General features: G+C 43.4%; 1 protein-coding gene across 1 annotated transcript in view; it reads right to left on the bottom strand.

Moving 5' to 3' along the window:
* The window catches only part of ATOSA (atos homolog A), a 72,792-nt gene that overhangs the window by 34,114 nt on the left and 16,179 nt on the right, over positions 1 to 22,499 (bottom strand). Inside the window, exon 2 of the mRNA XM_088451047.1 lies at positions 73 to 257. Coding sequence (XP_088307173.1) covers positions 73 to 257 — 185 coding nt within the window. The remainder of the gene's footprint in view (positions 1 to 72; positions 258 to 22,499) is intronic.

Below are 22,499 nucleotides of genomic sequence, written 5' to 3'. Positions count from 1 at the left end.
CCATGGTAGGCTAATATGACATTATTTACCTTAACACCTGACTGTAAAAGTAGTGACATATTACACACTCACCTGTGCCAACTTGTCACTGCATTCATGCTTACTGGGTTCTGACTGACAAGACTGTGCTGGAGGACAGTGGAGACCTTCTGTCCTGCCTTTCACCGAATGCTCAGGGGTGCGACCTTCTGTGATCAGTAAAGCGAGGTACCCCAGGAAATCCTCCGCCTCATACTCAAAGAACTCGTCCATAGAGTCTACAAGAAATCACATTATTCACACACATCAGCACTGGAAATCAACTAGGAAACAAATCTGCATCAGTAACAAAGCAGGACTTTAACATTCATGATTTACCCTTTTATACAAAACGCTTTGTATGGCCAGAATAGGCTGCAATAAATTCATGGTATTAGCTATACATCTGAATGTTCAGAACATATGGTTTTATGGTATAAGTGTGAACCAGGATGACTCATTCACTAAGATCTAGCATTAGGGAGAGCACTTCTGCCCAGAGTACATAATGAGCTTCTACAACTAGCACCAGTAGCCATTAACTCCTGTTGCATATACAGATACAAAGGTGTTGATTCAATTAGGAGTAAAGCAGAGCACACATCAGAGGCACTTATGTTAGCCCCTAAATTGTGTATGGTAATAGGCACCACTATGTGGCTGCTAGATAAAATGTATGATTTAGGGTGCCTTCTTTCTAGCACAACTGCACATTGTGGGCATTATCGCATTTCAGCCTTAATCTAATTCAAAATAATAAAATATTATTTTAGCCACAAATACCATTTATATTGATTAAATGAAGAGCTTGTGGTGAAAATGTTATTTTATATTATATTAGATAGATAGATATCCACTACGGCCCTAACTGTGTGGAGTTTGTATAGTCTCCCTGTGCTTGCGTGGGTTTCCTCCAGGTACTCCGGTTTCCTCCCACACTCCAAATATATACTGATAGGTTCATTGGCTCCATCCTAAATACCTACCTGATACTTTTTAATCTATTTTTGCTAGTAGTTGTTCTATATAAAATACAACTTGTATTTCTTGTTTAGTGGTCCTTTAATGCTTACAAAGGGAAGATCACATGAAGACAGACAGCCATTGATATTACATAGTAAAACACACATGGCACGTTTCTTGGGCAGTTTGGTAGAAGTAGACCAAAATCCCCAAGTGTGGGGCTCCATCGACTACTAAAGTTGGCAAAGCAGAACTGAAAATTTCTGGATTTCAAAAAATTTCTGGGTCAATAATATGCAATCGGATAGTGACTGCTAACATGGCGCGTTCTGCTATCTCCCAACTGCACTACTAGAAGCCTATGGGGATACGGCAGTTAGGTTTAACTGCCAAACTCTTGTGTCTGCCCAAAGTGTAAGGATGGGTACACCACGATCCGCCGTCCTATCGGATGATTGGTAAATACATACACACTTACCAATCGTCAAACCGATGTGACGTAAGGCAAGACACAACTGGGGGGGGGGGGGGGGGGGCATTTACATGTGCCTGCCCAGTTGTGATGTCGGTCACCCGCGGCTTCTGCAGCAAGTGTACGGGTTGTCGGCTGACCGCCCGAACACACAGCACGATGGGCCGATATATCTGCAGGGAATCGGTATGAAATACCGTTGGCCGCATGGCCGATTCCTGGCAGCGCCTGGCCGACAACAGCGGAGTTCCTTGTAGCGGAAGCCCGACAGTGCTGGAAATCCCGATCGGGGATAGGTAAGTACTAACTAACCTAACCCCCTAACCCTCCTTAGGGGTGCCTAACCCGAACCTCCCCCCCAAGTGCCTAACCCAAATCCCCCCTTCCCAGCTGCCTAAACCTAAGTCCCCCGGGGGGGTGCCTAACCCTAAGTTTCCCCCGGAGGGGTGCCTAACCCTCCCTCCCCCTAGCCTAACCCTCCCAGGGGGGTGCCTAACCCTAAGTCCCCCCCGGGTGCCCTAAACCTAACCCTCCCCCCCGTGGCTGTCCGCTTGCGACGCCCGGCATCCCTTCAATCGGGATGCTGGGTGCCGGTCTCCCGGCATTGGGGAAATGTCAGGCGTCTACATCTAGACGCCCGGCATTTCACCCTCGCCGGGATATGACAGTCGGGAAGCCGGCTGCCGGTATTAAGGCAGTCAGCTTCCCGATTGTATACCTTCTGCAGATATATTGGTCATCGTCTGTGCTGCAGTTCAGACATAGTGTCTGTACACACTGGCCGACCCACACAAGATATATAGGCCGTTCAACTAAACTGCAGATATATCGGCCAGTGTGTACCCAGCATAAGCCGCTCTGGCCAGCAAATTGGCCAAACAGCCCTAACATAATACATGTGTCCGCATTAAAAGAGTACATAGGCAGCCTATATAGAATAATGAAAACCAGTCATGGGTACCTTATCTGATAACAGACAGTAGAGGGACTATATGGAAATAAGACATGAAAATGCAGCTGCTGGAGACTTAAGCTGGGTACACACCATATGACTGTGCGACTCATTGATGCATTGACTGAGGTAACAATACATCGTGCAAGCTTTAAACACTGCACAATCCACCGTACAACGGCGCAATGAATCCTTACATGCTGCATGTAACTGCACCGCGTAGTTCACTGAATCATCCTCATCTACTGTGCACAGCAGATGGGACGATTCAATGAACGATGGCCGGCCCTGACGGATCGGACGTACACACTATACGATGTGTACATCATATCGTTCCTATCCGCGACAAAACGATATATCATGCGATACGTTGTATAGGGTGTACCCAACTTTAGAAGAACAAAGGACAGTAAACTATATGCCAAAAAAGGTAATCATAATTTAGATGAGAAAGTAATGGTTAACTGTATCTAAAAGCGTAAGTATAGCAGAAGAATTACTGATGACACAATAAAGTGTTTAGTGGCTTTTAAGGCTAAGAGGTTCCCTAGTATGATCAGACTGAACCATAATCAGTCAGAAAATCCTGCTACAGTTGTACAATTTGGGCACACAGAGAAGTCGCTTGGAAATCCAGGCACTCTACAAACGTACAGTATCCATAGAGAAGTAGTTCATGAGGCCATCAAAAAAAATGTCATTAAAAACATCATTAGTTACAAATGTTAGGTTTCTATAAATATATTAAAATGAAAAATGTTATTTTCTTAACAGTGCAGGAACCAAATAGAAGAAAGAAAGAAAGAAAGAAAGAAAGAAAGAAAGAAAGAAAGAAAGAGCTCAAACCTGCTGCTATGAGCTGCATCAATGTTACACACACACTGACACCAACACTCCATGACCTGGCAAAAAACCTGGTAATTGTAATCTGTACTGGAGAATAGTTGTTTCTTTACGGAACAGAGGACTCCATAAGCATACTACAGAGATGCCTTTGTTATTACACAAGCTCCTGTCTGTAACATGACAATAGGCAATAGATGAAGCAACAGCTGGCTTGGTGGCTCACATATTACACATAGTCCTACAGCTGTACAATAAGTCTGAGGCTTTTCAGGACAACCTTTCTGTACAGCGACCATAACTGAATTACAACAGAATGTTTAATAAAAGACAATGGAAGGAATAAGAGGACATTGATGAGAAAACACTCGTCAGAAAAATAAAAAAAAGCTGGAGATTATATTTTAAGACTGAGAGCTTCATACAAATACCACATAATATTATACTTTATTCTACAAAGAACCAGACTGTTCTACTAATTTAGATATAGGATGTGCCACATAGTACATATGGGTCATAATAAAACAGTTCCCACATTGAGATTTATGATATATACCCTAATAAAGGTTGCAATTTAGACCTAAACATCTGTCTGGAATATTTAATGTACGATCCTCTGGGAGACAAACCTGTTGCACACAAATACATTGACCGCTTGCTGTGTAAGAGCCTCTTTAAAGTCTTTTCCAAACTGGTTACTTGTGAAGCCGCTTGAGTGACATTGGGACCCAAGTTAGCTCATTTGAAAGTGGTGGAACAAAATTAAAGGACATTAAGTGGATCCCTTTACTGCTCCCTGGATCAACTGAGGTGCCAACACCTGAGAATGTTTATGAATCTTACAAAAAAAAAAAAATGATTAGATATCCCCTTTTTTTATTAATGTAGTTTTTATCAAGTTTACTTTATAGCCTGTCACCCACCCACACACCTTTTCACCTGTCTTTTACAATCACAAAAAACACACATGCATGTTGATATAGGAAATAAATCAGTCTACAGGTTGATTACACTGATTGATATAGTGCCGACATGATCGAGTATTTGCTGGGAGAATTGCCAGTGTGGCGGACTGCTAAACCAATCGTGAGCTGGCACTTGTACAACAATGGAACCAGCTGGTGGCGAGTCTTGTGCCCTGTGAAACTCAGAACAAAGTATATCCCTAACAGGAAGCACAGACGCTTAATCATACTTACACATTGGACATAAAACACAACACTCAAACCAGCTGGGCTACAGACAACAGCGCAGGGCAGTTCTGCTGTGATGGCTGCACCACAAATATTCTTGTGCCCTAATTCAAAAAATATCCAGTGGGTGTTAGGAAAGGTAATTGCAGCAACCAAATCCATTAGTAAAGCGAAATAGCCTGTTAGTCGTACAAGTGCTCTAAAGAATCTATGCTCGATCTCATATTAAATGGAAGTTGTCCTACAATCATCTATCAACTTTACGTATTCAAAGGAGATTTTCTTTCATGGCAAGAATATCTGTTTATTAATACAATACATCAACAGGTCACAAACTGTGCTAGATCTAGCAAACACTGTTCAGTGAGGGCTGAACTCTGGTTATCTATTAAAACAAACACCTTGTACTACTGCAATGCATACACTTATTTGGACAACTGGAAGTATCAACAAAAGACCCCTTACTTGTATCTCTGCTGTTATGAACCATCCTATAAAAAAGGTTTGGGAAAGCTGAGCAGTTTGCACCACAAATGTAGATACTTCTCGGGTGGTATCTTAGTATTATGAGTAAGCATAGGGAAGGCCAGCTTAGTTTCTATGGTTGATGTTAGAACTAAACAAAGCACTGGAAAAGCTGCAAGTCATTCTACCCATCCCTTCCAAAACGGGATGTTGGCATTCGGGATCCCGGTGGTCAAAATCCATGATCGTCGAAATCCCATATGCTGGGATATTGAACATATCGTATTCCCTTCCGAACCACTCGTAATTATGACTGTGATAAAGCAAATTACATATTTTATTTTTACTTCAGAACGTTTCCTTTCTTAACAATCCTTGATACTCAGAGTAGAAATATACTTTAATTTGTAAACTGTACTGTAAAAAAATAAAATAAAGGTTTATGGCCCATGGAAGCAATGTTTTGACAAACAATATCAAAGGCTACTAAAGGTGCGTATCCACTTGCCAATTAGGAAAGACAGTGCAATTACGACATCGTAATCGTACAGTCGTTCCTCATCCCCTGTAGTGCCTACACTGAATGATATGTCGTTCAGTGCAGGCACCCTCCTTCATCCCTGAACATGGCCAATCTGTGGTTATCGGTAGATTGACCGGCATGTTCAGGCGATGACTGATGACGCAAACGACCAGCGGGAGCGCGCATCGCTGGTAGTTTCCGACATTAAACTGCCCGATTTATGCACTATTGATGGACGACTGAACGATAACCATGTCATTATCGTTCAGTTGTCCAATAATATCGGCATGTGGATGCGCGGCTTAACAGCCAATAGAGTAATCTATTTCAAGAGAAATGTCTGCTTGTAGCACCAATACGATGGAGCTTCTCTTATTGTGGCACTCTGCAGAACCAAAAGGAAACCTTACCCATATAGCGGTTTAGAGTTTATGTAGTTAATTAAAACCAGCATTTACATGGCTCAGATTTCCCTTTACACTATTTCTTCAATATGCAATGTTCCATGCTGCTGCAAACTGCTGTGGTTCTTGTATAAATGCACAGCTCAACAAAAATAAATTAACCGAGTGACATGGAATGAGAAAGGCTGTTCCATGGGTAATTTTACATCTGATGAAAGGGATTGATCAAATTACAGAAGCATTTAAGAATGCATTTTATAATTTACAGTACAAAGAAATAGCATATCACTCACACTGTTTGGGTATGACTCCCTGACTCAGGACACACTGTGTCCTGAGGAAGGTGGCCTGGACCCCGAAATGTCGATTAAAGCACCTTTTTTTATCACCTTTCCACACAAGACTTGGAGTGCCATCTTTTGTTCTCTGAGTGCATTAGGAGTATGCTAGCCCCAGAGAGGCACCCAAGCAGGTCATCATCAGCAGGCACCAGCTACCTACAGAGAGCCGGCTGTGATATATATCAGTTCACCACTCCAAGATATTCTATTATAGTTGTGCGTGCCCTTGTATTAATACGTACAGGAACAGGCAGAATCACCCAGTGTGAGTGAGTCAATACACGGCACTGCAGATAAGTATTAAATGGAGTTTTTACTCCAACGTTTCGGTGCTTCCGTACCCCGTCGTCAGGGAGCTTTGTTTGCCCGGGGTTTTTTGGCTGCGGAGAGTTAGTTTGCCTGGGGGTACCCCCTTAGATGTGTGGCTATGGGGGTTGGTTACCCGAAGGGGGATTAGCTACTCAATGTGGCTATGGGGGGGTTGTTTGCCCGGGGGGGTAGCTGCACAGCAATGTGGCTGTAAAGGGGTAGTTTACCTGGGGGTACCCTGTTAGTGGTGTGGCTGTGAGGGTTGGTTGATGGGGTGTAGATGCTCAGTTATGCTGCTCCGGGGGAAGGTATACACACACACACACACACACACACGTGGAGGCTCTCATATCCAAAATGCTTGGGACCAGGGGTATTTTGGATATCGGTGTATTCCGTAATTTGGAATATTTGCATACCATAATGAAATACCTTGGGAATGGGACCAAAATCTAAACACAGAATGCATTTGTTTTTCATATACACACAGCCTGCAGGTAAATTTTATACAATATTTTTAATAATTTTGTGCATCAAAGTTTGTATACATACATGAAATTCATTTATGTTTCAAATACACCTTATACCACACAGCTTGAAAATAATTTTATTCAATATTGGCACTCACAGGACTTGCAGCCATAGAAATAATGGTGGTGTATTAACACCTAACACAAACCGGTATCTCCGCGTGGTCAACGTTTCACTTTATTACAAAATTTCGTCAGATCCACACACACACAAAATAGGGCTACACAAATTTACAATTTTTGTAAAAGCCAAAAGCCAGCATAAAAGTTCAGGAGCCAAACCATCATACACAAACAAAACATATAAAAATTCGTATAGACCACCATACATGCCCCTTCAATGCCCCTCAACCTCCACACATGCCATCAGACCACCACATATGCCCCTTCAATGCCCCTCAACCTCCACACATGCCATCAGACCACCACACATGCCACTTCAAATTGTCTTCAGATTCTGCTACATGGACATACCTTCCCCCAATTCAAAATATGCCACACAGTAGGGCTTAAATTCACAGTATACAACACAGTATGCTCCAAATTCATATTATGCCGCAAAGTATGCATCAAATTCATGTAGCAGTAGTGTCCTCCATTATTCAGTTCTGCCACCAGGAGTGCCCCATACACAAGTGTCCCCAATTCATAGTGTGCCACACAGGAGTGCCCTTAACACAAATGCTGCTAATTCATAGTGTGTCACACAGGAGTGCCCCCTATTCACAGCGTGCCACACAGGAGTTCCCCACATTCAAGTGCCCCCAATTAAGTGTGCCATACAGGAGTGCTTCCAGTTATTAACAATATTACAGTGGGAGGTTACTATAATGACACCACATACTCACCAGCTTTGTACAGTTCCCCGGAGGACACTGTCTTCCACTCCAACCGGCAAGTACTGCAGTTCCCTGGTGGTCACTGTCTTCCTCTGCTGCTGGCACTGCTGCAGCTACACGACGATCACTCTTCTCCTCTATGCTGGTAGTGATGCATCTCCCTGCAGTCACTCTCCTCCTCAGCGCAGGTAATGATTCAGCTCCCATGCGGTCACACTCCTCCTCCACTGCAGTGTTGCGGCTCTCAGCAGTAACTCTTCACCCCCTCAGTGATAGTGATGCAGCTCCCCGACTGTCAACCTACTCCCCAATCAGCAGTGGTGCAGTGCTATGGTGGTCACGGTCTACCTCTGCTGCTGGCAGAACAGCAGCTCTCCGCGTTCACTCTTCTCTCCTCCCCGTTGGCAGTGCTGCGGCTATCTGAGGTCATTCTCCTCCAAAGGGATGAGCCACAGTGATTTAATTTTGGCGGGAATCCATTCCTCCCTTTGACAGGCCTGCAGCAACCCGCCCACTCCAGTAACCACCAATAGGAGTGCTTTGTAAAGATTTTTTTTCAATTCGCTTTATTTCTCAAAGTACCTGGCTCTTATAAAAACTGTTAGCCAGGACTAAAATTTGGCCCCGGGATTTGTTGAGCTATAAAATGTGTGTGGTATATATAAATATAATCATGTATGTGCTTGTTTAACCCATCTGTTACTCCAGGGGGCTGGCTGAACATTTGCCTCTGGGTTAACTCTTCCATTACAAGCTGAACGTAGCTGCAAAGAGCTTTTACATACAGACAGAACAGGTTTATTCTGAAGACAGATGGTTCTTTATATGATATCACATGCCATAGTGCTCTACTGAATGTGCTGAAGCGTGTGATGAACACAGGGCAGTTTACCAGTGAGATGTTAAAAAAGCCTGCTAGTGTTTACCCATACAACACTTGCCTCTAATATCCTTCCTACCTATATATACTACAGGGTATTTCATTCCGTATTATGCATTATAAATACTTCTGTCATAAGAGGTAACACAGTGCCCTGTTAATGAAGACATTATATAGTAGTTTATACAAGTTAGCTGCAATAGGAGTAGAATATATGAATCCCATATAAGATACATGCACTCGATGGCAAATGTCGCTGGCTGATAGTGGAACTAGTATTACCATGAACTCCTTCCCTACATAAGGAAATTTAGTTATAAACAGGGCAAACAGGAATTAACCTTAAAAGGTTATACTAATTCTCCAGTGAAGATTAGAATGCAGTCAGGGCTTGGAGTCTAATAATTGTGGACACTACAGATGGATTGGCAGTGAAGTAATTAATCCACTCATCCAATCATTTTATTCCCCGAGGTATGTACCAAGTAAAACACACTGTTAGCCGCAAAGAGAATCTGGAAATTAAAATGGAGCGCTACGGAAAGGAAGATAAATAACATAAGCCTTTCTTAATATCTCCCCTTGAAAATTGCCTAGTCATTTAATGTGAAAAAACTCAGTATTACTAGAGACCATGAACCAGTTACAAGCTCGGTGTGAGCCGAGGTATGTCAATTTCCATTAAGACTGGAACATCTTAAATAAAATAAAAAATACATTACAGGTTGAGTCTCCCATATACAAAATGCTTGTGACCAGGGGTATTTTGGATAATGGAATATTCCGTATTTTAGAATATTTGCATATCATAATGAAATATCTTGGGAATGGGACCCCAATATACACCACAGCCAGCAGGTAATTGTATACAATATTTTCAATAGTATTGTGGCTCAAGCAAAGTTTGTGTACATACATGAAATTTATTCATGTTTCATATACATCTTATACACACAGCCTGAAGGTAATTTTATACAATATTTTTAATAATTTGTGCCTTAGACAAAGTTTGTGTACATTGAACCATCACAAATCAAAGGTTTCATTATCTCAGTCATGGCAAGATTATTCCGTATTTCGGAATATTTCGTAATATTTGGATATGGGAGACTCAACCTGTATTAAAAAAAATAAAAATAAATTATTTCTATAAAGAAGGAGCCACCATAAATTTGTGCATAGCTGGTGTCTTTTCATCACACTATCCTGGTACACTTAAGGTGCCCACACACATACCGATCTGCCCACGATCAGCCGATGTGTCAGATTTCCCTTGAAACTCTCCCCGGCAGCTCAGCACACGATCTCCCACATGATCTGCACATGATTTGGTGTCCAATCTTCAAACGATCTCTCCTGCAGTCAGACTTTTTACAGTGCATCGCATCCTAGATTGTCAGATATGCCCTACTGCACAGCAGATCTGAAGATGCGATGTGCGACCAGCGGGGACGCGCATCGCATCGCGATTGTGAGTGGGGACTCACGATTTCCTCACGATTTGGTCATATTTTACACGATCTGTCGTTCCAATGTGTCGCTATGTGTGTGGGCACCTTTAAGTTACATATGTTGCAATATACCAGATATAGAACATACGACCTTTGCATATGATCAGAATTCCACTATTATCATTCAGCTTCAATGAACTTTAACTGCTACAGCAATTGTCTCCAGCAGAACAAAGAAATCTATAACTCGCTTCTGGTCCATAATAAACCAGAAGGATAAAGCTTTACAAGCTGGCTGCATGAACTTTGGTTCATGTAAAAAGGTGCGATTGGCAGCAGAATCCTCCCACATCAGTGTGACAGAAGCTGGACACAATTATTTTGCAATAAGGGACTTGCTGTATTCTATTTATTTGCACCATCCCCCTGTTACACTCAGCTTTGTCCTCATCCACAAGACAGTTTTCTCTCACAATAAAAAAACGAAAAATGCTGGGGAAACAGAATAGCACATAGATATGACGGTGTCTATAATTTTCTCATGGTAACCCCCAAGCTGTGCATTTCATTACAGTGTGGACAGCATAGATATCAGTACATCACATTGCTGTGCTACCTCCCCCTGCAGTTGTTTTCAGTGTTTCGCTTGGAACACAAGAAACATGTGTAGGCCAGCCCTTACACAATCAGTCAAGTAGACAGGTTACTTGCTCGCTTCTACTCTCAATGATCAGGTGGTTCAATTACTATCCACCTGGGAATACATGAATATGTGGGTGATAGGTTCAAATTAACTTTTTATTCAAAATACCTTAAAGCCCCCAAAACTGATACGTCACTGTAACTCTTTTAAAAAAAAGTAAAAGTACTAACTACCAAAATAAGTTAAGTATTTCACAGACAGCTGCAACTTTAGGACAGGGTCATGATAGGATGAGTTACCAGAGATGGCCATGTGTATAGACTTTACATGCAAATGCCTAGTGCGCCATAGTTCCATAGGGCACCCAAGCTATAGGATGCAATATAAGGGGCGCCAGTTAAAATCTTTCCTACGACACAAAATTTGTCAGGGACGGTTCTGTTTATGAATAAAACACTGCTTGTACAATTACATAAGCCCCCCACCCAATGAATTCTGCCTGCCCAGTTGGATAAGAACCCCTCCCAACACAGTAATTTATGACAGAGTAGAAGAAAATGCAGGACATATTTAGTTAACATTAAACATTCAAGATATTATACTAGTACACAGCTGCTGTGACTATGTATTATTGTCTAACGGTGGGTACACACTATACAGATATATCTGCAGATGATGGTTGTTCGTACAGACTGAACAACCATCATCTGTCTCTGCCCGCAGGACCCGGCTACCAGGGGGCATGTCACGGCAGGCGGCTCCTCGCGGCTGCCGCTGTGTGTGTAAGACACCTGCCGATGGACAGATATGTCTGCAGACATATCTGTCCATCGGCTGTGCAGCAAAGCCAATGCGATATGTCGGTGAACGCCGACGTTCACCGACATATCGTGGGTACACACTGCCCGATGGGCAGCAGATACATTGGCCGATCAATTGATCAGCCAATGTATCTGTCAGTGTGTACCCAGCTTAACAACAGGAGATCAACCCTGGTAATCAGGAAAAGATTGAAGATGAAGATCCCGACTGGGGCAGGTAAGTACCCTAACCCTTCCCTGTCCCCCCCCTAACTCTAACCCTCCCTTACTGGTGCCTAACATTAACCTCCCCCGGTGGTGCCCAACCCTAGCTCCTCTCTTACCACTCCCTAAACCTAACCCTCACGGGGGGGGGCCTAACCATAACCCTCCCCTAGGGGTGCCTAACCCTAATCTCCGCCCCCTAATTCGAACCCCCTCCCCCGACTAACACTAAGGGCAGAGTTCTCCCCAGAAATGTTTTCCAGCTGGGCGGAATCAAGAAGTAACTGGGTGGGGACCTTCGCAATTATGCGCGCGCCGGGAAAAGGGGTATGAACCTTTTCATCAGTGTAGTGTACCACACTGTTGTACCCCTTATACACATTACGCCACACAATATTAGTGCCCCTTATAACACATTATGCCATGCTGTAGTGGTGTCTCATACATTATGCCACACAGTAATGCCCCTTACACATTATCCCACACCCAGTAATGCCCCTTACACATTATGCACATTGAATTCCCCCCATACAATTGACATAAAAAACACACACACACAGGCCTCCACTGGAAAACACACACACACACACACACAAACACACACACGTGGGCACCCTGGATGTATTGCTCACTATATGCTTCTGTAACCAGTCAGTAGAGCGCATAGACGTGTTTCAGGAGCAAGGAAGGATAGGCACAGAGGGAGATGTCGTTGGGAGCAGGGACCGGAGTTCCACCCAGCGGCAGCCCGCACTCCAGCGGGAGCCAGGAGCAGTAATTTGAGGAGGAGGGAAGGAGAGGCACAGAGGGAGTGAGACCGGATTCCAGACCGGGGGCCAGGAGAGCTATCCAGCAGCAACCCAGGAGCAGCAGCAGTGAATTGCCATCCAGCCTTCGGCCCTGAGAGCAACAGAACTTCTGGTGGGAATCACATACAGACAAGCGACGCTGCAAGGTATGTGTGAGTCACACGCAGTGTTAAAGCCACCCCTCGCTGTACAGCAGCTCACTGTACAGACACAGCAAGTCCCGGGTCAACAAGGACACGTTGAGGGTGACAGGGGATGCAGTGCATAGAAGTGGGCGGGAAGTGCCGGGCGGCAGCCTGTTTCTGGCGCTATCGGGATTAAGATAGGCTGCGAAATACTGATGCCTATCTTGAATCCCTTGCCAGGATTTCGATGTTGGGACCGGCGGTCTCATAACTACATCCCTCTTATAGGTATCATTATTGTGCAGCTACTATAGATTTGATAACACTGGATAGATCTGCTTGAAACTAGTTTATTGCTTTTTCTTCCAAAGATTCATAATAAAAATTTGAGACGCTCAGGGGTGCACAATATGTTTTCCCCCACAGAACAAACCCTGGGGTTGAGAGAAAAATACACATTGCCACAATGCACGGGGCTCTGCAGTCCTCTGGCTTTTGTGAAAAGTGCAAGGCCACACATTTAGGGCTGATGAGCCCCGGGGCAAGTAGCTATGGATTCATTGAGCTAAGGACAGCAGTTTCAAATAAATGCTTTTTTTAGACACAATATCCCCGATGTAAAAACAATTGTTTTGCAACTATCATAGCCCTGTGCCAGACTCTTCCCAATCTCTCTGATAAAACAAAACAGTGGCAGGTACTAATGCCTGAGGTTATTCATCCAATTTCACCTTCAGCAACATCTCTAATCCTGCTAAGTAATCAGCACAGAACAGTATTTACATTCCAGTTCCAACTAGTTTGCATAATGACATTCAAAAAAGTATGACCACTTCTTCATGACCTACTCATTTACATTACATCAGGTATAGCATATGAAAACTGCATACTGGTCATTTATAGCAATCAGATATTAAGCTATATATACAATATATAGGGAATTAAACTCTACATACTGTATATGTCAGAACAGTAATCACTGTAATGTTAGATGGTAGAACCTAATAAAAGATCTGTGGAGCTTGGGGGTAACTGTTCATTTATTTCCTCTCAAATTAGTTGAATATACCTAGGAAGCCGCTAGACATCACCGAAATAAGTACATTAGGAGGATTTTGTTGTTATAAAGAAATACAAACCATTGGAAGATTGTACTGGAGGCAAACATGATCATCAACTAGCACGACAATAGGCAACATGATACACTTCTGGGTCTGCATTGGATGGCCCTCTAACCTCATAATTGTTACACAATCCCTTAGGCCAGGTATACATCTACATCAAAAATGACGGGCAAACTTGCCAATAATCGCACTAGCGCACGGAGGGGGGGTTTCTAAGTACCCAGAAAATCCCCCCCCCCCCTGACCAACCTATATTTTTTTTTATTCAGAGACTTAGACAGCCTTGTCTCCATCTCTGCACCATCCCCGGGCCACCCATGATCGCCTGCGCGGCGCTGTCCGGCCAGGCCCCTGCCAGTTCAGATGTCAGCGCTTCCGCGTCAGATGGCTTTCATACCACCTGACGCGGAAGTGCTGGCAGCTGAATCGGCAGTGGACGGGCTGTGCGCCATGCACACAACCCTCCCAGAGGGAGCTAGACAGAGGGAAGCATTGCCGGAGCCGGGCTACACCTTCCGGCTCACGGACGGAGGCGGGCACAGGAGCGGGGATACAGGTAAGAGTTTTTTTTTTTTGTTTGTGTATTTTGTGTTGTATATGTAGGGGGCACTGCTGGGAGAGGCACTACTGGAGGGCACTATATTGGGGGCACTTCAAGGGGGGACCACTAGTGGAGGCACTGTCACTGCTGGAGGGAGGCACTACTGGGGGCAGTAAATAAGGGGCACTGCATAGGGGGAACTACTACTGGGGGCTCTGGCACTGCTGGGGGGGCACTACTGGGGCACTTTATAAGGGGCACTACTGGGGGCACTGCATAGGGGGGACCACCACATAAGGCACTGCATAGGTGGGTTTACTACTGGGGGCATTATATAAGTGGCACTACATAGGGAGGACTACTACTGGGGGCAATACATAAGGGGCACTGCATACAGGGAGGACTACTGGTGGCAGTATATAAGGGGCACTGGATAGGGACAGGACTACTACCGGGGGCACTATATAAGGGACACTACATAGGGAGAACTACTACTGGGGGCCTCTGTCATGCGCAACTACTCATATATGTGTGTGTGTGTGTGTGTGTGGACATATATATTGGAAACCCTTCCCTGAGAATCCTGCGTTTGCCCCTGAATCGGGACAAATTTCCTTCGCCCCGGGATGATACCTCGGTCAGTCCTTCATTAAACTATATAGCCCCACATGTGATATTGTCTGGTTGGCTACACAGCACACCAACTAGAAGATCTCGTATGCGACCCGTGAGAGCGCGCAATTGTGGGTGCACATTAAACAATCTTCACGATTTATCGTTACAATTTGACAAGTCATGAATTATCGTTCTAGTGTGTACCCAGCCTTAAGCTTAGCAGTAAGATAATACACAATCAGTAATAACATTTCATACGTTTTACCTAAATTCCGCAAGCTATAACAAACAGATCTGACAATATTAACGGACCTGTGGGCAGCAGGTGACTGCTTTGGGGGCTGCCTTTTGCCCATTATTGGTCTAAGGCACCAACTGTTACTCAGGTACCGGTACTTCTGTAAGAACACCTGGCATACCCACTGGAACTACATTAGCAAATAACATTACTAAATAATATGCATGTCAAGTGTGTGAACACTAGCAATTAGGAGCTCAGTGTAGGTTTCCCCAATGAGCTTGCCACGATAAACAGAAAAAAAAAGGACAAAACCTGGAAAACTACCAAATGGTAGTAAGAACAGCTGTTGGCATGGTGACATTAGAAGCAATGGCTCCTAGTGTCAAACCAGTTTATATGTAATTTACTAGCACTGCGACCATAGGTTGCATTCTTGTGTCTTCCCCTTTTTCATAATTTCTAAAGAGCAGAGAACAGGATGAGGATCAACTTACTTATAGAATTTTATGTAAGGCAATTTACATAAAATGACAGTGCATTTACACTTACTCTTTATAGACCTTTTATTTTGGTACCATTATCCCCATTAGATTTAAAATAATAATCAGCATATTTTAAAGAATGTTCTCTCTTTTGGAATGGTATTTACAAAACTACTTCGATCAAATCTTTAGTTTTTTGCTGGGGTATTTCTGCATCTAGCACAATTTTCAAGTGCTAATGTTAGCTTTGTTTTTTCCTCACTTTATTTGGTTACAACTCACCTGTCTGCTAGGAAGGAAACAGGAACCCTACATGAATAACAACTTTCCAGTACTGCACAATAGAACTTGTCAGGAAGAGCACTGCTGCTGTATTGTTAATGGAAATGACAGAAAATAGCCACCACTGCAAGCAGCAGAATAACATGCCCTGCTGTAAGGTGGCAGACTGCATGCAGTATTAGATCAGCGGGAATCCTTGTGTGTGCAACATTAATAATATTCATGGGAGTCAATGAAAGCCAAGATACTGTAGTGTTTGCAGGTCTTAATTCTTTTACTGTACATGTTTGTCCAGAAATACAATGTCAAATATACTTTAGAAGTCTTCTTGGGAAATACAATCAAGGTACTACATATTTCAAAGACACTTCGTCCAAAATATTGCTTGGTAAAGTCAAGCAAACTAAAGGTGAGTACACACTAGACAATAGAGGAGCGAATGTACGATTACGACATTGAAATTGTACACTCGTTCATCTTCCTGTGCACTGGGATAATGTGCCTACACAACGATATGTCGTTCAGTGCAGGCTCCTTCTCCCTCATCCCCGAACATGCCCAACCTGTCGTTATCGGCATGTTCAGGCGATGATTGTTGACGAAAACGACCAGCGGGAGCGCACATCGCTGGTTGTTTTCGACATTATACTGCACAATTACTTAACGATTAATGAGCGATTGAACGGTTACGATGTCGTAATCGTACAATCACCCAGTGTGTACGCACCTTAACTGTTAATAGTATGTATGGCTGCAGCCACTAGGGGCACTGTTCATTTGGAGTCAATGACTGATAATTCATTGTATTTCTGTGGAACAAGCAGTAACTGGTGGTCCCAATACACTTTAAAGGAATACTATCTATCAAGCTGCATACCAAAATATAGCAACTTTTAAATCCAGCAAAACATGTCCTTTTTACTTCACCAACCTCTACTGAGGTCACTTATAACACTTATAAAGAGCACCCAGAGTGTGCCACATAGGCCTTTTGTTTTGCTCCGGAACTCCTGGATTGTCCTTAACTAGCAATTTTGTCAGCAATTGTACCCCTCCTCCCCACCCACTATAGGCTCTGTTCTTTCAGAAAGAATTGCCCCCCCCCTGTGTCTCTACAGCAGTCTATGTCCCCTCCCCTTCCTGTATCACTGCAGCAGCCTGTGTCTCTGTACTCTATATGTCTGCGGCAGAAGCCTGTGTTACCCCTCCCCCCACCACTTACCTGGATATTCTCCTTGCTCCTTCGTAAAGCAGCGGCAGGCTCCTCACACACTGTTCTTCAGCACACATCGTGGATAGGGGGGAAAAAAAGCTTAAATTGGGCCGGGTGATCCCAGTCACTCTATGCATGTGCCCTGCTGATAAGTCCAGCTGTGCAGGCAGGGAGCCTGGTCACAATTACCAAACTGGACATCAGCTAAAGATGGGTCTGGGGAGCTCCGGCCGGGGGGCCCCCTGAGAGAGTAGGGGCTGGAGATACTTGCCCCCCCCCCTTTAATTTGGCCCTGGCTTGGCACTCTCTGATTCACGGCCCCCCTAGCCCCTCCCTAATTGTGGCCCTGTCCTTCCCATCCAGGTGCACAACTCCACAGCCCAGAAGTGTGCAAAAGCCTTGGTAGGAGCACTGTGCAAAACTGCAATGGTCGCATTAAGGCCTGACCTCTCACAATAAAATAAGCTCCTCCTGTCTGATAACTTACTGCTCAGTTTAAGCTCCTCTATGGTATTAATTAATGAGAAGACAGCAGAGCTGTTTTAATTACATGTGGCAATTGTTTGTGTAAAGCTTTTTATTCATATGCTTGATGTGACTGAAAAGATCCTCCAATGCCTAAGTAAAAAATGGAGGTGCAAAAATGTACCCCTCTGACGTTTAGTGGTAGCACACCCTGTCTAGGTATCATTTAAACTGATCTCATTTACTTGACATCTTAATAGGGTATATGTTAGAAAAATTAATAAACTGTAGTATTCAAGAAACATGGGTTCAGTGCAGGATTTCCTCTATTTAAATGAATCAACCACCAACATCTCCATTAATTAAATATATCCTTAATATTTAAAAACACACACAAACAGAAATGAGTAATTCAGCGTATATGGTCCAACATAAATACGCCAAACCTTAATATACCGGAGTAAATTGTATGTATTTTCACTTTTAAAGAACCTTGGACAAATCTACGTCAGACAGCCTGAAATGCTACATTTACGATCACTTCCTGCGACGGAGCTTTAATATATAGTGTTTCAATATGCTCATGTTCCAATAATTTTTCTGTGCTACGGAATATGTAGGGCCTACAAATAAAATCTATAATATACTTCAGCAAGTAGATTATACTTCCTATACACAATGCTAAGAATATGTGGCAGCCTATGGCATATTGTTGTCAATAGCCATTATTGATAATAGATTACTAGTGTGTAGTCATTTATGTGGTATACTAGAACAGAGATTGGCAAATTGTTCAACAGTATTAAATTGTCTGCTTAGAGAAACATATCTGTTGTATATTAAATGGAAACAGTGCCAGAATCAGTCATTCTGAAAGCACACACAAAGGTCACAAAATACATATTAATTTTTAAACTCCTATACAGAGCAATAGTTTATAAGGAGTTAAAAAAAAATACACTTCTGGAATCAAACAAAGAGGAGATCACCTAGTGTCTATTCATTACACACCTTTGTTACGCAGCCCTTAGTTTCCATAGTACACACAACACTGTAGAAGAACAAGTGTCCTGCTGTAACTGGCTATAGAAGCACTATCTGAAAAGTCCAGATGCAGCTTGTGGAACATTTTCACCAAGTGCTGCTCTAAGACATTTGCTTTTCACAAAGGAGGTAAAGAGAGGGTAGAAAAAATGTGCATAGCAACAGAATCTGGAATGTGATTGGCCAGGACTTATCCTTAAACCCTCCTCGCTATAAAAAGGTTTCTATGGTTTCCTGCTACTTAGACAGTCACTGTGGTGTTTGTGTTTCTCCTCCGGTGAACTCAATATTTTCCTTCACTATAAGACTTCAAGGGAAGTATACGTTTCTGCTATATTCTGTTTGCCACAGAAGCAGATAAGTATAATGTGCGATAAACCCGTGGTTAGGGCATCCTAACCAGGACTTTACACGGCTAAATCCGGTCTAACAGGGCGTGAAGATGGCGATAATTAATAGGCACCCAAAACAATTGAATTGCCGCCCTCACAACAATTGAATCGCCCCCTATGAATGTATACAGAATATTTATGTATTAAGTGTGGAATGGGTATGTAATGCCGGCTATCAGGATGCTTCCTGTCACAATACTGACAGCGGCATCCTGATGGTTGGTATCCAGACAGGGGTCTGATAAGTATACTTATCCTCCCTCCCCCTTCCCACCCCTCACCCTAACAGCTAGTTCCTGATCCTAAGCCCCCCTCCTTCGTGCCTAAACCTAACCCTCCCCCCTTAGTTATTAACCCAAGATGAGTACTATTAAGGTTAAATATACTGATGCAACTAAATACAATTCCATTTTACAGTGCATTCTCCCACAGGAGACATGAATTACAAACGTGAGCTAAACCTGCACAGCCTGTAAATACCTATACACAAGCAAAAACAAAATAATGCAATTCCAATGGCAAGTCAAATGTGTAGGATCAAATGAAAACTCGTAGCGTAAATAAGATGGATCTATGAGTGGAAGTTATATCCTTAAGGGGCATACACACTAGACGATGTGCTGAAAGATATTGGTGAAAGATATTGGGTGTACACACTGAACAATGTCGTTACCGATATCGTTCAGTGACGTCATCATGCTACATCCCTGAACAGACACTTTCTGACGATATAGTCAGATTGGCCTACAGGTTCGCACAACAGCAAACATCGTTAGCGACCTGCGGGAGCGTGCATCGTTGGTCGTTTGGTGCATACACACTGGATGATATGAACGATATATCGTTGAACTATATCGTTATCGTTCACTTTTATCGTCTAGTGTGTATGCGCCATTACTGCATGAAGTACAAGTGGAGAGAGAGAGACAATCAAAGTTGATTAGTGTAATTAAACGGAGGGCAAACAGAGCACCTCAGTCCCTTATTAAGTTTTACATCCTTGGTAGATAATGGGAAAATGATGAGAATAGAGCTTGTAGCAAGAAATACGCACAAGTATGTTCTGTAGTTTTTAAAAGGTTATCTCCATCTTTTCTTGAAATCAAACTTGCCCTCAACATATAGCAAATGAAGGGTAATTATGGAAAACCACCCACATTACTAAATTCATACAAGGGTGATTCACTCAAAGAAAAGTAGCACATCACTGCCTCACAGAAATACAAATATCTGACACAAAAATTTCATGAAATGCATGTCTTGGGTGTGCGGTTGTGCCCTGATGTCTGGAGGCCTTGGGTGGTAGTACGCATATGGCCTTTGTACCAAGGCGTGCATATATCAGAGTGCAACCACACACCCAAGAGTGGTGTATCTATTACACACAACCATCAGCCATAACATTAAAACCACTGACTGGTGCAGTGAACATAGCTTACCTTGTTACAATGGCACCTGTCAAGGGGTGGGATATATTAAGCAGCAAGTGAACACTCTGTTCTTGAAGTTAATGTGTTGGAAGCAGAAAAAATGAGCAAGCATAGCATTGATAAGGGACAAATTGTGATGGCTAGATGCCTGTGTCATCTCCAAAACGGCAGGTATTATGGGGTGTTCCTGGTATGTAATTGCTAGTATCTACCAAAACTGGTCCAAAGAAGCACAACAGTGAACCAGCGAAAGGGTTATTGGTGACCAAGGCTCATAGATGCACGTGAAGAGTGAAGGCTAGCCCGTTTGGTCCAAACCTTCCGTGAAGCAGAAGGGCACAATGGTAAGCGTAGCACAAAGAAGGATCCCTGTTCCGTACAAGCACTGTTGAAGCAAGAGCCAGGAACTCCCTCAACTGTGTCTATATGCTGCTGATAGCAGTATTATCTTTCAGCAGGATAATGAATCTTGCCACACTAAAAAAATGTTAAGTAAAGGTTTGAGGAACATGACAGAGTTCAAGGTCTAGAGTTGTCCTTCAAATCTCCCAGATCTCAATCCAATCGAGCATTTATGGGACGTGCTGAAAAAACTAATCCAAGCTATGGAGGCCCCAAACTTAAAGCATCTGCTGTCAACGTCTTGGTGCCAGATACCAATGTGATTACTGATAACACACACCAACACACCAAATCCAGAAAATCCGGCACTCATACCGTGGGGACAGAAAAATACTTGCTAGGGTGCCTTTCCAAAGGTGCATGACGCCGACCCTCCATATACAACAAGAAAAACTGATGGCACTCCATGGACTGGTGTAAATCTTTATTAAAAAGGTCCTTTAGTGAGCCGACGTTTCGGGGTTCCCCCCTTCGTCAGGGACAGCAATACAAATAAAACATACGTACATAAACATATAAAGCCATTTAATCAGTCCTTAATCAACTCACCTGAAGGACGCCAGCATCCAACCTCCGGGACAAGCGAACAGAAACTCCGGTGCTGAGCCCATGACATCATCAGCCAGTGCCCCGCAAGTGAGCCGACTATGTGATCCGGTTGCCTAGCAACCATATAAACAAGTTACAAAAAACACGATATCCAATAAGTTTGTTATGTACGTATGTTTTATTTGTATTGCTGTCCACATATTTTATTTTAGTTCTGGCTAACAGATTTTATAAGAGCCAGGTACTTTGAGAAATAAAGCAAATTGAAAAAAAATCTTTACAAAGCACTCCTATTGGTGGTTACTGGAGTGGGCGGGTTGCTGCAGGCCTGTCAAAGGGAGGAATGGATTCCCGCCACAATTAAATCACTGTAGACCGTGACCACCATAGCACTGCATCAGTGCTGGTTGGGAAGTAGATTGACAGTCAGGGAGCTGCATCACTACCACTGAGGGGGTGGAGAGTTACTGCTGAGAGCCGCAACACTGCAGTGGAGGAGGAGTGTGACCGCATGGGAGCTGAATCATTACCAGCGCTGAGGTGTGACTGCAGTGAGATGCATCACTACCAGCATAGTGGAGAAGAGTGATCGTCGGGTAGCTGCAGCAGTGCCAGCAGAGGAAGACAGTGAGCACCAGGGAGCTGCAGTACTTGCCGGTTGGAGTGGAAGACAGTGTCCTCCGGGGAACTGTACAAAGCTGGTGTGGCACGCTGTAAATTGGGAGCACTCCTGTGTGACACACTATGAATTAGCAGCATTTGTGTTAAGGGCACTCCTGTGTGGCACACTATGAATTGGAGACACTTGTGTATGGGGCACTACTGGTGGCAGAACTGAATAATGGAGGACACTACTGCTACATGAATTTGATGCATACTTTGCGGCATAATATGAATTTGGAGCATACTGTGTTGTATACTGTGAATTTGGGCC

The sequence above is a fragment of the Taudactylus pleione genome, unplaced genomic scaffold, assembly GCF_031769625.1.
Source record: "Taudactylus pleione unplaced genomic scaffold, aTauple2 ptg000022l, whole genome shotgun sequence".
Taxonomy (NCBI): domain Eukaryota; kingdom Metazoa; phylum Chordata; class Amphibia; order Anura; family Myobatrachidae; genus Taudactylus; species Taudactylus pleione.
This window is presented reverse-complemented; position numbering and strand designations above follow the sequence as displayed.